Source organism: Podarcis melisellensis, assembly GCF_964234715.1.
Source record: "Podarcis melisellensis genome assembly, chromosome: 4".
In the NCBI taxonomy this organism is placed as follows: domain Eukaryota; kingdom Metazoa; phylum Chordata; class Lepidosauria; order Squamata; family Lacertidae; genus Podarcis; species Podarcis melisellensis.
Window position 1 is genome coordinate 65285647 of NC_138531.1, and position 16525 is coordinate 65302171.

General features: G+C 37.9%; 1 protein-coding gene across 3 annotated transcripts in view; it reads right to left on the reverse strand.

The window, feature by feature from the left end:
• Positions 1-16525, reverse strand: part of EPHA6 (EPH receptor A6) — a 333490-nt gene that overhangs the window by 165612 nt on the left and 151353 nt on the right. For all 3 annotated transcript variants that reach the window (XM_081908393.1, XM_081908394.1, XM_081908395.1), the window contains exons 4-5: positions 6348-6503; positions 2874-3209 (exon numbers count right to left, since the gene is read on the reverse strand). In XM_081908393.1, coding sequence (XP_081764519.1) covers positions 2874-3209; positions 6348-6503 — 492 coding nt within the window. The remainder of the gene's footprint in view (positions 1-2873; positions 3210-6347; positions 6504-16525) is intronic.

A 16525-nucleotide genomic window follows, 5' to 3' on the forward strand; every position in this document is an offset into this window, starting at 1 on the left:
CCCGTTTCTCCCAGGGCACTTAGAAGGTATGCTTATATCCCCTCCCCTCGTATAAGAATCTCATTAATCTTTTTGAGGTTGGACTTTATGCACAATACTCTACAACAATTTCCAAGGAGCTCTAATCTTTACATTCCTTTACCACAGTTGTTATGCCAGCAATGGAACGAAAGCTATGCTGGTTCATATCCTTGGGACTCCTGTGTAAATGTGCATGGCCAGAGAGATGGCATAAGATTTATCTTTAAAGACAGCAGATATGTATCTTTTACCACTGTCTGCTTTTCATATAACTGTGTTGGTTTCCACTGTAGTTTATCCAAGCAAGGAAAGGCCTCTGCCTTTGTAATCTATGATAGCCCGACAGTAAAACCCAAGTGTGTACGCTGCTTGCATTCCCCACAATAATTCTTCCATTATTAACAGTGCTACTGGTAAAGCTTCAAAGAATTTAAGGATCACTTTTCAGAGTCTCAGTCAGTTTATTTGGACATAAAAGAAGAGTTTTGCAGAAAAAGACATGGTGATAAATGAAATGGCAAGCCTTCATAAAGCATGTTTATGAAGGTAGCACCAGTTCTGCTGCCTAGAAATGGATGTACAAAAGAGGGATGGTTGAAAACTATATATTTTAAAGAGCAAAGGTAAATTATGTCAGTATCTTTGCAAAGAAAATTAATGACTTTGGGGGCATTAATGCAAATTATATAGCAAGTGCAATAGCCATTTGAAAACTGCACACTAGTAAGTAAAGGGCTGCACACATATCTTAACAATGGTAGTGAACAGGTATTCTTCTCCTCCCTAGAAACTGAGGAAATGTAAAGTAGAAAATAAGCTGTTAAGTAAATTTAAATGTAGTTGAAATAGGCCATTAGAGTGTTTTCAAAAATACGTGTTAGTAGAACAATTAAAAAGCTGTGCAGCAGGGCAAGCCTTATAGACAAAAATATATAAATATGGAAGGAAGCTCATGTGAACTCTGTTTAATTACTGCTGTTTATTTCACTTATCAATATGATTTCTCTCCCTTTTATAGAAGTGCTATTAGAACAGTGATTACTACCCACAGGGCTATACAGTGAAAAGTTGGTGGCTCACAAGGAGTCATGGGGAGATGAGATATAAATGGTTTGGAAATACCCTTTTGATGATACTGTTGGTTCTGACTGCTGAGATTTGAGGCAAAGCTGCTCATTCATCCTCAAACCTCTCGATGTGTGAATGTGTGTGTGGGTATTTTTTATTTTTTTCTGATCAATAGTGTTGGGGGGATGGGAGGGTGGGGGTGAAGAGGAAATTGGGATGAAGGGACTCACAACCCAGGATACTTTAAGCCAGAGGTGAGGAACCTATGCTTTCCATCTGTTGCTGAATTATAGCCGTCATCATCCCTGACCACTGACAATGCTGATGGGAATCCAATAGCAACCAGAGGCTCATAGATTTTGCACCTCTGCAAAAAGGGTTTTGCATCTGATAGAATCCTTGTAAAACAAATTAGGATTGAAAGAAGTGCGTTCCCACTGATCCTAATTAATTTGAAGCCCTTTTGATAATTTGGGCAGGATTCACCAAAGCAGTCCCGTAAGTGGAAGTCCTGCACAAGGACATTTGCTTCTGCAAGGAGCTTTCCTCCCTCTCTTCCCCCTATGCCAGCTCAAATTGGTTTGGCAGAGGGTTGGGAGAACTTCCAGAACAATGCGCAGGGGGAGGAGGCATTGTTCCATTTGGCAAGCTGGAACACTTCCACAGACAGAACAAGTAGAAGATGCTAAATTCCACCCTTTTAGCCTATGTGTCTCCTGGACAGCAATGAGCATGCTCAAATCTTGTCATGCCTTATTATTATTATTATTATTATTATTATTATTATTAAAATGTGAACATCCCCCACGAGCATCTAGGGTTCTCCTTGACATGCAGACACACCAGGTCATCATGCAGCCACAACACTGATTAAATACCTACATAAGGCTTTAAATTACTGGTAAGTGTGAATTTGATTTTAAGTTCTGAAGGTTGGTTTTCTATTGGACATACATATTGATCATTGTAGCTGTCAACTTAATAAAACCAAGATGAAGCCATACTTGTCAGTCTGTATGTAACTGTCTTCCTATGCAACTGGCACAAAAACAATAGGGAGGCCTGGGGACAATAACTGAATATTCTCCCTTTAGTAATTCCAATACCAATTCTATATGGACCAAATTCTAGATGGTCATTCATATAAGAATGTCATAATATTTAAATACTTTACATTTGTACCTATCAAACTAGCTGGGGAGATACATTTTGTGAAATTAAATTCATGAGACATGTATCAATATGCATATATTGATATTTTAAATATCTGAAGTACATTTCTTACACAGATAAACATGGAGATGCTCGGTGCAACCAAATGACTGAAGTCAATGGAAATGTTACCATTGACTTCAATGGGATGACAGCTGCAATTACAGTCACACCCACTGTGTACTATTGAAATGAATGGAGTTTACAGAGTTTACACAGTAGCAAGCCTCGACTTTCCCACCAGTAATTCCACACTGTAAAACAGAGAAAAAACACAGAACTTCAGGCATGCCTTAAAAAAATTAAGTATATGTCCCAGGTTGTATTAATTTCAGTTAATGCAACACCTTTTCATCTGGATAGCCCCATAAATTTTAACAAAACACCTCCTATTTCATCCTAAAACCATTTCCTCTCCACCGCACAAAATAGTAACATGGAAGAATAAATGATCTGAGTAGCTTTAAGTGTTTCTATTGACTCCGGGCGGGGGGGGGGGGGGAGGTCACAAAATGTACAGTTAACTGACATAAGCTCTAAGTATATCTGATATACAAATAGCACAAACTTACCATCTTGATCTGTAGTGATTGTGATAGCTGTGAACTGCTTGGGTGAAAAACTTAATTCAGAGACTCCATTCATGGCTTCTATTTCAAAAGTGTAGTTCACATGAGACACAAAATCAAGCACAGTTACTGAGGAATTGATTAGTCCAGTATGTCTTGGAATGAATCTAATGCCTCCTCCACATATCTCACACTGGCTGGCATCAGATCCACATTTCTTGCAAATGACACTATATGTGAGGTCTTTTCTTCCTCCTGTGTCACTTGGTGGGCTCCATTCCAACATGAGAGCTGTTTCATTTATGTTAAAAATTACATTTCTTGGAGCAGAAGGAGGCCCTAAGGAAAAGGGGAAATAGTTTGTCATTAGAACAAGTATATATTTGTGTGTGTTTTAACCCCCAAAGCCCTCTTTCATCATTTACAGAAACAGATTAAATGTGGCAAACATGGTACATTCTTACACACTTAAAAACAAAACAAAAGCCAGCTACCCTCATATTGTTCTTAAGGAACATGTAAACTGTCCTACAGGAACTCATGCCAAGATCACAAAAAAACATGTTAGACACAAAGTCGGGAAACAAAGTCAGATAAAATACTAGGAACAGAACTCGAGACAGATTCAAGATGTGGCTTGTATGATTAGGATGACAAAATATGCCCACACCATAGAATCTGGTATCTGGATTTTAAACTCTCAGGGCCACAACTATTCTCACCCATTGACTTTTATCTACAAATGCCAACAGGAATAGAAATATAGAGAATTCTACCAATCAGATGTTTGTAGGGGAAACAGAATCAGGGAGTTGAAACTTCCTCCCATTTCTGCTCTTGAAGAATCAGTCTTAAGAATTTTAGCCCCCCCTTTTTTTAAAAAAAGGCTTTTGTATCAGAGAGGGAGACTATGTGCAGCATCACATCCAGTTATTGACAAAACACCTTATCTTGATTTATTTTAGTTTGTGTATGTTATGTATAATTATATTCAGTGTGCACCAGAAAAAAATATATGCATGTTAGTTTCTTTTTCAATTTCGCAATGATTGCTAATAGTTCTGTTTGGTAAAGCAATCTGCAGAGAATCTTGGTCTTATTTTAGGATAAAAATATGATTTATTATGCATTCATATTGCTCTGAACAGGAAAATTGTTATCAATTGTAGTAGGAGTGTTTCAAAGTTTATAACTGTCCGCCTGCAGATACTGGAGATATAGACACCCTTCATACTCAAGGGCCCTCGTGCCAATTTGCATGACGATTAAATAGGTTTTTAATTGCCATTAAATTATGCCATCTAAACTGTGATTTCATGCAAATATTAAGCTGTAATGACATGCAGTGAATCATTTACTAAGATTTAGAACTTGGAACAAAGAGAGACAATTAATTCTAATCCTCAGATTCTGCTAAATTATGTGTCATTGGGATTTTTATGAATGTGGCCTGATTGCTTTGTTATCACTTATAAATTATGCATAGATTATATGTCACATTGGAAAAAAAAAACTGGCAGCCATAACCTTTTTGCAGGCATCTGTGAGCAATACGCTCAGGAATTTCTTCATGCTATATATTTTGTTTAGGCAAGCAAGTATACTGACAGTTTTAAAAGATTAATGTTTTTCACCAACATGCATCAGACATTGTGACTATTCCAGTTTTGCGCAGTAAAGGTATAATGATTATACTAATGCCTGTATAATTTATTTTATAGAAAAGAATAAAATGCTGCCTGGGATCCAGAAAGGGACGTTGAATATACAAAGGGATCTTGGTGTACATTCAAAAATTATTTTGACACTACTTTGTGCTTCAGAAATGGCTTACTGTCTGGAGCTGCTGTTGTAGAAACATGCCAAAGTCGTAGTAAGGATGAAGGATTTGTTATGTCATTCTCTAGTCCTTGATCAGTATATCTTTAATATATGCTTTTCTTACTGAATTGCAATCCAGCTTCAACATCCCATTAACCTAACCCATCATATAAGTAGAATAATGTGTTGCACCATTCAGGAACAAGATAGATTGAAATTGTACTGATGTACAACTATTAATATGTCTTGTTTATAAACAAAATATTAAGCACTGATGACTATTAAGAATCAGAAAGTGATTCAGAAAGGCAAGAGGTATCAGACAATTTTGCAAATGTCTCTTTTCCACCCTAATGACCCTTTGCCTCTGCAGCTGTCCTTCTGGAGGTTTAACAGTCCCAAAGGCAGTTAGAACATAGTTCTCATAGTATTTAATTAGAATATGTGCAAGCTAGATTTAAGTGTTCAACAAATTCAGGGTAATAGTAGAAGTTGTTGTTGTTTGCCATTACTGTTATCATAATCCTCATCACCATCACCTCCTGGAACAGGAAAACCCATCCTCTCCAGATTCCTAGCACTATGGGTTTGGCCAGTTGTCATGGTGCTGAGCAGGATATTTTAATTTTTTAAAAAAATACCATATCTAAACTGGACATTTCTAAGGAGTTATTTTTAGTCCACTTATTCTGTACTGTCAGTCTACGATGACATCTGTGTTTACTTGGGTGTTGTAATGTAATGTAATCTCGGAGTGGAGTTGAGAAAGTGCGAGAACATGATAAATATCCTGAAACAGTTGTAATGCAGCTTCCTAAGCTATCTCCCATAACTCATAAATCAAGCTCCTCAGAGCCTGCCAGATTCACCATCCTAAGGCTTATTGGCATGTGGGAAGGGGCTGGTAATGTGGGTCGGGTTTCCTCAGCAATTCATTTGAATGAGCGGGTTGTGACAGCCATGGCAATATGTATAACTGTTTGAGACTCTTCGCCAGTGCTGTAATGGAAGTTCAGTATGACTTTTCACACAGTTAGACTATGTTACTTGCCAGCCAGGACTGCCTTTGGGAGTGGCTGATGGGAATTGGAATAGCTTTATTTTGTTTTAATTGGTCATTTGATCCTGAGCCATAATGTTATAGTCCCATTTTAAACTCTAAGCACTGCAACTACCGGTATATCTGAGTCTGTAAAAGGGGTCTGGTATTTATTTTTCCAAGGGCATTTTCAGGATATATATTTTATAGATATGTTGCAGTACATGGAGTGTTTTCATCCATGTACTGCATGGATGAAATGCTCATTTTGTACAAGGGTGTTCCCCCCCCCCTTATACACATTATATATTATGTATACCAGTACCCAGATTTGAAACGTGTGGTCACTCTGTTAATAACACAGTTTTGGTAACATTCTATCTAGTATTGTGGTGGTGTTTTTAAAAGGCACTTTAGATTGAAGAGCATTTTTTTTTGCTTATTTAAAGGAGCACTGGGAATAAATGAAAACCTGATTTGCATTCTTGATTAACGAAAACATGCTCTCATACTTTTAGCTTTTGTGAGAGGAATATAAAATAAGTGCTATTTTTGTCTTCAGAGATAATGAGAGAGACAAGGAAAGAATTTCAAATACCAGTATGATTCACACTTACGGGTACATGCCATAGTTGCTGGATCCTTCTCAGCTCGAAAGTAACCCTTTTCACACTGACACACAGATGTTGCTTCCACAAAGGTTTGACTGTGTGGAGGGCATTTTGAACACTTTATATTCCCAGCAAATGCTTTGTAGAATCCTGACCTACAAGCTGTAAAAACAGAAGAACAGTTGATTTGATTAAGTATACCTCTTTTTCTAAATGTAAAATTCAGATCCATCATTCAGCCTGACTCTCCCAGTGTGACCTAGAAACAGAACCTAGCTTGAGTTTATACAGACAACAGCAAGTTTGATTCTCAATGTTTGAGGTCAATAAAGGAAGAAAGCAGGTTCCCTTCAGATAATGAATGTTTATATTTCTCCTTGCTTTCCCCCCATATGAATGAATGCCCTATATATGAGCAAGAGAAGTAGGGGCACTATTGTATTATTTTATTCATTATAATTTAGTTTATAGCCCTATTAAAATGCAAAGTACAATCCATTGTTTAGACAATAAAACCTATAATAATAGAAAACAGCAGAAACAACAACAACTACCACCACCTCCTAGCTTTGTATCTATGCCAATATAAAACCAGCAAATTAAATTAACTTGATGCAGGAATCTGAAAGTACAAAAATAATAATAATATACCCATTAAAATTAAAGGCTTTGGAGGAAATAAAAAGATTTTCACTCAGTCCCTAAAAGACCATCACATGGGACTAGAAGTAAAGAAGACCATGTTTCTGTACCATTGGGTGGGGGTCATTTCTTACATGTGAAATTCAGATATACAAAGCTCTCTTCCCCCAGTGAATTATGAACTTTTGCTTTCATGATGTGTTTTGCTGCTTTTATTTTCCTATATTATCTGCTCTCTATTTAATTGGAAATGTCAACCACTATACTGTAGTTTGATTATGTTTTCTTTTTTTTGTACTTTTGATTTTTGCATTAATGAAAACTTTGATCCTGCAGAATATATATGCAGTGTGCATTTGTGTGCCACACACACTGAAATGCACTGAAATCCCTGTGGGATGAGTGTTTACTCATACATCATACACATAATCAACGCAGGAATTTGATAGATCCCATATTTGCCACATGGTCACTGCATATCAGAACAAATCTAAAATATTGATCTTTTGAGTTATCTAGGTTCATTAAAATGTTGTGGTTCCTGTATGTATACTCACATATGTATTTAAGTAGACTACTATCAGCCATTATCTATGTACCGGTAACTAGATAAGGAATTGCAAACCAATATGTATGTGATTTGTCTTCTTAGTTGAACAGCAGAGTTGTGTGCATACAGACCTTTAAGTACAAATAAAATTTCACCAGTCAGAAGTTCAAGATGAGGAAGAGGAGCTCAATTCAGTCTCCCTTGCTTCCTCTTCCATGCCATACAGTTGGTTGATCAATGCAGTGGTGGATCTGGGGCTCTCAAATTTCAGTGGTACCCTGCGCAGAGCTAAAATTTGGCACCCCTTGCCTCTCTCACTCCATTCTACAGCATTCATTCCACCCTAAAACTGCCTCTGATCAATGTTTAGCTTTTTAAAAAAGGACTACACGCTCACAACCCTAGCAGCTCTACCTGTGTTCTTTCAGAACAGAAGCCACAAGTCTCTTCTCCTCCAAATAATTCTGATATTAGGGAAGGTGAACAGGTGCGGAAGTGGAACAATGTGATTATGTGACATAATTTCCTATCGGGGAACTTCATTTCCACTGTGTATACCTCTTAACTTCAGCATATACAGTATTCTTTCTTTCTTTAGTGAATTTTAAAGCCACCCATTAGTTAACAGCAGTTTAATACCCTTAAAAACAGGTACAACCAAATCATTTCAGCCACAGGGGGAATCATTTTAAAGATTGCAACAGAATCACAGAATATTACATCAAAATCACTAAAAATCCCAGCAAAGCTATAAAATGGCAATAAAACCCGTTATAACAAGCCTGAGCAAAAAAAAAAAAAGTCCTCCACATCATTGAAAGTACTTTAGAATTTTGACCAGGCATTCCTTCCTAGGGAGAGTGTTGGATATTCAAAGGCCAAGATTCTCTCTCCAGTCACCATCCACCAAACTTAAGATAGCAGGGTAGCCTGGAAGAGGTCCTCAGATGGGACTAGAAGCAGGCCTTCAGATGGCAGATGAGGGGGTTTATGCAGAGTGTGAGAAATTACAGGCTTTAATTAGGCAGACTCCAGAACAGAATATATACTGACAGGACCCCTACGAGCAGTAGCTTTACAGTGTCACCCCATGGAAGCAGCCCCCCAAGTAGGAATAGATCCACTGAAGTATAGTCTGCCAGACTCTAATCCAGATGGTTTATCCAGGAGCATGTTGCAATCAAGCTATCAAAAGTCACAAAGCAGAATTCTCCAGGTACATTTTTGAGGTGAAAACTGGTCTGAAAGCAGGCTGAAATGGATGCAGATAGTCAGAATCATCTAAGAGTGACTGACTATACAAACAGCAGCCACTTGAACAAATTGCACAGGAAGAATATAGTTGTGACCAAGCAATAGTTGTTACAATTCAAATGTTACAAATATATATAAATATATTTTTCCAAGTGTTTAGCCTACAGGGAATCAAGTGTGGAATTGATAACCTGATGGGAAGTCGATATATATAACACAAAAAATACATTTGGAAGACTAAGATCATTCACAACAAAGTCAGTTCAAGTAAATTTAGCTAATAATCCAGTTATGCCATCATGCAGGGCAGATAGCGCAGAAGCTTTATGGTTAATTTTACAAAACTACTGGAAAACCCCAAGGCCATGCACAAAATGACACCATCGTGGATACTAGATACATTAAAATAAAAATCAGGGCTTTATTGATATTATATGATAACATTCTGAGAAAGTCCAAACAATCACAGGCTTGGAATAATTGAACGGTGCAGAATGTTGATTACCCGATTCAAGATGGAAAAAAAATAAGCAAGTTCTTTTTTACAGGGCAATGCATATGCAATCAGATTCTGAAATAAGCATCTCAATGACCATATGCAGTGGCAGTGTATAGCTGATTTTCAGTAGTAATAGTTCCCCTTCAAATGAAATGTCTGCACAAAACAAAATTTTCCATTAAGATTTTATCAGTACCATAGGTGCTACTAATGCTTTAAAAAAACTTGTTTACAAAGTTTTTTCAGTAAGAAGAACAAAAGAAAGATAATTTGAATTTCCAAGAGAGTATATGTAAATTCATGCCTGAAAACAACTTATAGCTAAGGCAATACATGTATGTCTTTTAAGTCTTCTTCTTTATGTTTAAAATTAATGTTATGTGAAAGATGATTTTGTTGTAAGAGAAACAATTTCAGTCTCTCTCTCTTGAAAAGTAGACAATCCTTACACAGAAACTGGTGGAGCTGATTACATAATGGAATGGAATACTGTATTTTAATTTCTACCAGTCCTACGCTGCTAGGGCACTGGGAACCCACAACACCTAGCACTGCAGAACCAAAGGTATTAGTGTGTTCATTGCTGCTGCCAGGCTGGAGCAAATCTGGACTAACAGCTATGTTACTCTTCCCTCTTACCTCAACAAGTACACGGACTTGGAAGCAGGGGTTTTAAAGCAAGGAAGGACAGCCTTCTTAGAAGGATGGGAAGTAGCCTATATTCCCTCTTACTGATTTGAAATGAATAAATCCATATTTTCTAGGAATGAAATGCAATAAAGCTTTATCTCTGTAACCCAGTAATATCACCTCACAAAACCTTTTGCAATAGAATGTCACTCAAAGTGACCAATATACAGGCTGTTTGTGGAGGTTTACCAAGAATGAGAACCAAGTTATACTAAACCATTTCTGTAGTGTCTAGAAAGTCCTTTCACTCAAACTCCCACTGCTCCTTTGGAAGGAAATCAGCTCTAGCCCCTGTATATATACAGTGATGTGAAATTAATACTTGTCAGAAGCTCTCCTGAATTACCCTCAGGGAATTGTCAGAGATCTCAAGAGATTAAATTGGATTATATCAAGTTTTTCATAGCTACAGATATATCTTACCGAAGCTATATTTTTATTTAATTGTTCTTATAAGTTTTAGTGATTCAATTGTGTCTCACTATCTGGAAAACTGTAACAAGTCGTGGGAGCTAGCAAAGTGCCAGAAGTAGTAGGATACTGTGAGAATGAACAGCTTGGCCTTCAAATTCCTTTTCAGTTTGTGCTATGGAACATTCCTCTTTTTCTGGAATTCTAGGGTACAGAGTGCCGAGGAAATGCACCTTTATCTCATTAGATATGGGCAGCCATTCAGATAGTATGACATTCTACCAAGGCTGCCAACAGGATTTGGGAACCTCCACTCTACCAGTAAAAGAGGACCCAAATTTGCATATGCTTTGTGTCATATGCAAATTTACATACTCTTCTCTGGGTCAGGTGACAAGCTTCCAAATAAATCAGGGGCTACACACAACTAATAAGCTGCATGACAAACAAAATGTCAACAGTTTTCTTCTTCCTATATTTCCTTACTAGAAAAGGCTTGGGGAAAATCTACACCGATTGGTTCTATCATTAAAAATGTGTTATAAAAAAATGTGACAACAGAGGGTGCTGCAGCAATACGTAGGCAATGGGAAATTGCATTGAGAGTTACAGTATATGGGTTTGTTTTTTTAAAAAAATAGCCTTTAATAGCATTTTTACAGATCAGTGTAGATCCAGCCTTGTTCTGTTGAAGTTCTTTTTACCACAAAGCTGTGAAGGAGCCCTTCTCTCATCATGTGCCAACCTTAAACCATGCAAAGTACTTCAGGAGCTGTAAAATTACAGTACTGTTGATCTTTCATCAATTGATCTTAGGCTGGGATTACTGCATTCAGGCCAAGACCAGGTATGATAATATTAGATGTGTAGGGTGTTGGGGTCAAAAGAGATTTCAGAGTTACAGTAATCAAAGTTCTGACACCCATGGTGGGATAAATTCAAAATCCAATTGTAAAAATGTAAGTAGTGTATTCTAAAAGCACTTGCTCTGTTTATTATTTATACCTCATAATAACTACAGCAACGCTATTGGCATAGGTGATATGGCTACCCTTTTCTGTTTGGAGCAAAAAGATTCAAACCTTTGCCACAAATAAACCCATTTAAGTGTTTACAGCAGAAGCAACAACCCCGTACCCCTTCATTTTGCACCCCCCACACATAAGGTAGGAAAGCAATTAATCACCACTACCCTATTGATGAAGGGTGGTGCTGTGGGTTAAACCACAGAGCCTAGGACTTGCCGATCAGAAGGTTGGCAGTTCGAATCCCCATGACAGGGTGAGCTCCTGTTGCTTGGTCCCTGCTCCTGCCAACCTAGCAGTTCAAAAGCACGTCAAAGTGCAAGTATATAAATAGGTACCGCTCGGGTGGGAAGGAAAACGGCGTTTCCGTGCACTGCTCTGGTTCACCAGAAGCGGCTTAGTCATGCTGGCCAATGACCTGGAAGCTGTACGCCGGCTCCCTCGGCCAATAAAGTGAGATGAGCGCCGCAACCCCAGAGTCCTCCGCGACTTGACCTAATGGTCAGGAGTCCCTTTACCTTTACCTTTTTCCCTATTGATTGCTATTACAATCAGCTTTAGTGGCAGGATTGCTTAAGGGGGTAAACTACCTGCAGCTTGTTAATGTGGGATCTGTGCTGGCTGGCAGTCTATTACTAGGCCAAGTTTAAGGTTTAGGTGCTAACATATAATGGCCCTATACAACTTGGGACCAGATTACTTGAGAGATTGCATTAGCCTTATATACTCAGTAGGTCACTGAGTTCTGTGGGAGAGTCTACTTGAAGTTCCTATAATAAAACAAGCTCTACAGCAACCTGGAGCAGGGCTTTCATTGTTCTTACCCCTGTTTAGTGGAACACCATTCCTGTTTAGATATGACATACATCTGCTACCTGTATTTTGAGGATATTTTTTGTCGACAAGCTTTTCTAGCTGGATGAAAGAAAGTTTCTGCCTCAATTGTTCATTTGCATTGCTTTAAACCTGTTTTTAGTTGTTTTACTGTGTTGTTGTATATCACCTTCAAATTACACCAAGTTTACACAAACTGTAATATGATTATTGCACTATGGTCTAGTAGTCATTTAAATATGTTCACTAAAGGATAAACCAGCATGGTGTAGTGGTTAAGAGCGGTGGACTCGTAATCTGGTGAACTGGGTTCACTTCCCCACGCCTCCACATGCAGCTGCTGGGTGACTTTGGGCTAGTCACACTTCTCTGAAGTCTCTCAGCCTCACTCACCTCACAGAGTGTTTGTTGTGGGGGAGGAAGGGAAAGGAGATTGTTAGCCGCTTTGAGACTCCTTAAGGGGAGTGAAAGGTGGGCTATCAAGTCCAAACTTCTCCTCCTCCTCCTCCTCCTTCTCCTCCTCCTCCTCTTCTTCTTCTTCTTCAACCCTATGTAACTTGTTGCATTGCTCACAGGCAGCACTGTGTAATGACCGGTAAATCTTATATATTGAAATCATTGTAATCTCTTTCCAATGAAATAAATGGAACCCATAAGAGAAGTGCTTAACTTTGACCAGAATGAATTCTTTTAGAAGAGTTTCTAACATTGAGTCTGTTTACCACTCCCCCCCCCAAAAAAAAGTCAATCGCAACTTTTCTGGACTTTCTCAATCTTGTCTTTATTATCTTATAATGAAATTATTTGTTGAAAACTGTACTTTTATTTTTCATTTTTGGTCATGGTGACATGCTCCACAGTTATGCTGGAAACAGGATTTTAAAAAACACCTCAGAGATGCAATTAGATTGCTTAAAATAACCTTGGATGCATTTGTCATAGAAAAGGTCAGAGAAAATGCCAAACTAGATTCTAGTTATTTACTGTACACTTTGACTTCTGCCCCCCTTACATTTGACAAAGTAATCTTCCAAAACTGTTCAAGAGTACAGGAAAGTGCAACTTTTTTCCTTATAAAATACCCCCAGTTTCTAGTTGATAGAGAAGGGACAATCAAGCATAAAGTACAGCCAAGTCCCTCTGATTTAACGGGATAGAAAATGGTGAACTGGATCCTATCATAAGGATGAAATCCTACATATAACTGCTATGAGGAGCATTCTGTTTAATACAGATGCAAAATTGCTATGGACAAACAAGCTTAGAATTGTTCCTCATGTGGTATGCTCTTTTAATTCTTCTTTCTTTATTCCTATAAGGCAAGGATCTCCAGAGTTGTTGAGCTTTTTTTAGGGGGGTCAGGTCAAACAGTTGTGATCCAGTTGCATGAAATAACAGCTGGTATTTCCAGACTGGTGTTTATTGTGGGATTGGTGCTCCTGTAGACCTGCTGCCAGCCAGCACAGAGAATGCTAGATGGACCAATGGACTGATTTCCTTTGTTCCCATAATTTAGGTATACCATTTTATTTTACATATATATTAAGACTGAACAATTAAAGTTTGTTATCATAATGACACCATCTACACACATGAGGGGTGTATAAGCAGGCTTTGAGGAAACCCTAAGTTTGCCGCAGTTAAACAAACAAACAAGTAATGTGGAGGATTGTACAGGTTCACTGGCATGGAAAGTTGACTGCTAGAGAGGACGAATGGCGTATCCAGCAAGAAGAGAAGCACTGTACACTACAATGTTTTGTCGGAGACCCATTTGCCATTATAAGACAGAGTTATTATTGATTTATGATGATGATAATTATTATGATTCCTTACTGTAAATTCATATACTGCCCTTCAGCCAAAGATCACAGGGCAGTTGCATCCAATGATGCATGAGTGGATTCCCCCTTCCTCTCCTCTTCCCAGGGATGCCAACAATCTTTTCTGGAGGGTCTCCCAATCCCCTGGAGCAGATTTTGAAGAATGGGAGTAAGGCTGGGGGGCTGCATGGGGATGGAGAGGAGGGAGGAGTCTGTTGTGCAAGTATTGGATACAGCCCAATATAGTGTATATGGATAAAACTCCTTTGGACTCACTACTGCACCTTTAATAGATGAAGTCATGGCAGAGATACTGTTACAGTACATGTTCATACAATTTGTTTTGTATGAACATGTAATGAACTTTCTGGAACACTGAAACTTTCCTTTAATAACCAGAGGTCCCAAATAGCAGAGATTCAAAACTGGAATGTTTCTGCACTTAAAAACAAGCTCTAGAGCACATAATTTGCTTGTACAAGGTGGATGGAGATTTGTGTGTACGGAGGCATTCTAATATAAATCCTTGCTAGAAAGTAGAAGGAACATCAGCAAAACATTTTACTTGATATATTAATAGCCAGATAACTAATCAGTGCTTGATTAAATTTGTAAATTGCTAGCATATAATGTGACCCCACTTAGATGTACCCATTAGTGCTATATCATGTCTTACCCAGTGATAGGGTAAATTAAATATTGCATTGCCCAGTACAGTAATGTGCAAGATATAATGTTAGAGCAGGTTGCTGCTGTTCATGGGAGATTTGCAAACTTGACTTGCAAAATCTGTAGAATAAAATGGAACATTAGAAAGTTGTGCCTCTACCCTTGCCAGCAGACTGTAGGCTGGGACAGAATTGGGTCTGGGCTAGAAGGAGGCAAGGCAGGCATGAAATCAGTGTGAAGATACATGCCATACTGCCATAGTTGGGCTTAGGAAGCTATTTAAGTTCAGTTGACCCTGACCTTGGCTTCTTTCTGCTTCTGGAGCCCACCTACCCTTCCACCCTCTGTTTTGCCCAGTTTTTTCACCTTCTCTGCACTGTCTAGATGGGTGAGGAGGAACAAGTAGGGGTGTGCGTGTGTGTGTTTGTATTTCAACAGGTTAATTTGGTCATATTTGGCAAAAATGTGTGAGACAGCAGATAAGGATGGTAGTTGATAGGCAACCTGAAGCAACCTTAATGAGTTTGTGGCAATTCCCAAGACTTTCCATTACTTTATTGCGCATATATATGTATGTATATATATATATAATATATTCCATGAACCACCCAGAGAGCTACTTCTTATAAGACAGGCTGTAAAATAAATAAATAAATAAATAAATAAATAAATATGGTCTGAAGACATGAATTTTTTCCTCACTCTCTTTCTAATTCCACCCCCCCATAGTCCTATCAATAGTTTTCTGTCCTGCTGTGCTAAAATTTTGTTCAATTTCATCCATTTCAGATTGCTGTCTTTTAAGGCTTTTATGTTTCTAGCTTTATCTAAAATTGTTCTAACACACTTTTTATAGTTTTATGCCTAAGATAAGCTTTTAAGATGATAACTTCTTATTTATCTTCTTTTAGTCAGTCTGAACTTAAAAGATTTAAAAAAGAAGCTGAACTGTGCTTTCACTTGTTCCCATGAGTTGCAATTCTTATTTTATTTCTGAAGATTGCATATCTAGAATTGACAGCATTCTGAAACCAACTGAATCTAAGTACCACTTGAACCCTACAGCAGAAGATGTTTCTAACTCAAACACCTCTCATGAGGCCAAGGTAATAATGAAATACACCTATTAACTTAAAGAGAAAATCCATAATGATTCTTGAGTGTTAAAAAGAAGAAGATAGAGGGCCCCTCCAGACTGGTATTTTACTGTAAGTGTATTCTGGAACATGTTTTTGATACAATTATAGTTCATTAGCAGTGGATGTATTCTGCTTTATTAGTTGTTCTGTAATGCTTCCTCAATCCTACCTACCACTTTATGGCAGTCTGGAGGGCTGTAGTGAAACAAAAGTTGTTCACCCCTCACCTTGAACATTTGTGGTATGAAAAGTTACAGGATTTCAGCAGGAAGTTACAGGATATTCACTGATTGGAAATGAAGCAGTATGACCAACCCAAAATATTTTATTTTTTTAAAAAAATATTTTTATTAACCAACCAATCAAATCAAATCACATCACATAAATTCCGAATTACAAAGCCGAATTTTAAATTTTTGTTGAGGGGACCCATATTTCAAGATCCGAAGGGGGATTCTGATAATCTTCTTGCTACTGTGTTAATGTCCAAATCAGTCCAAATAAAGTTCATAATTCTATCCAGTCTTATCTTGCTGTTTCCGCATCTCATCTTGTTCGTATATTTTTTCTTTTTTTCTTTATGATCTCTTCTGATAATCTCCTTAAGCAGATAAACACCAATTATATCCTGTGTGAATTTTTCCGTTC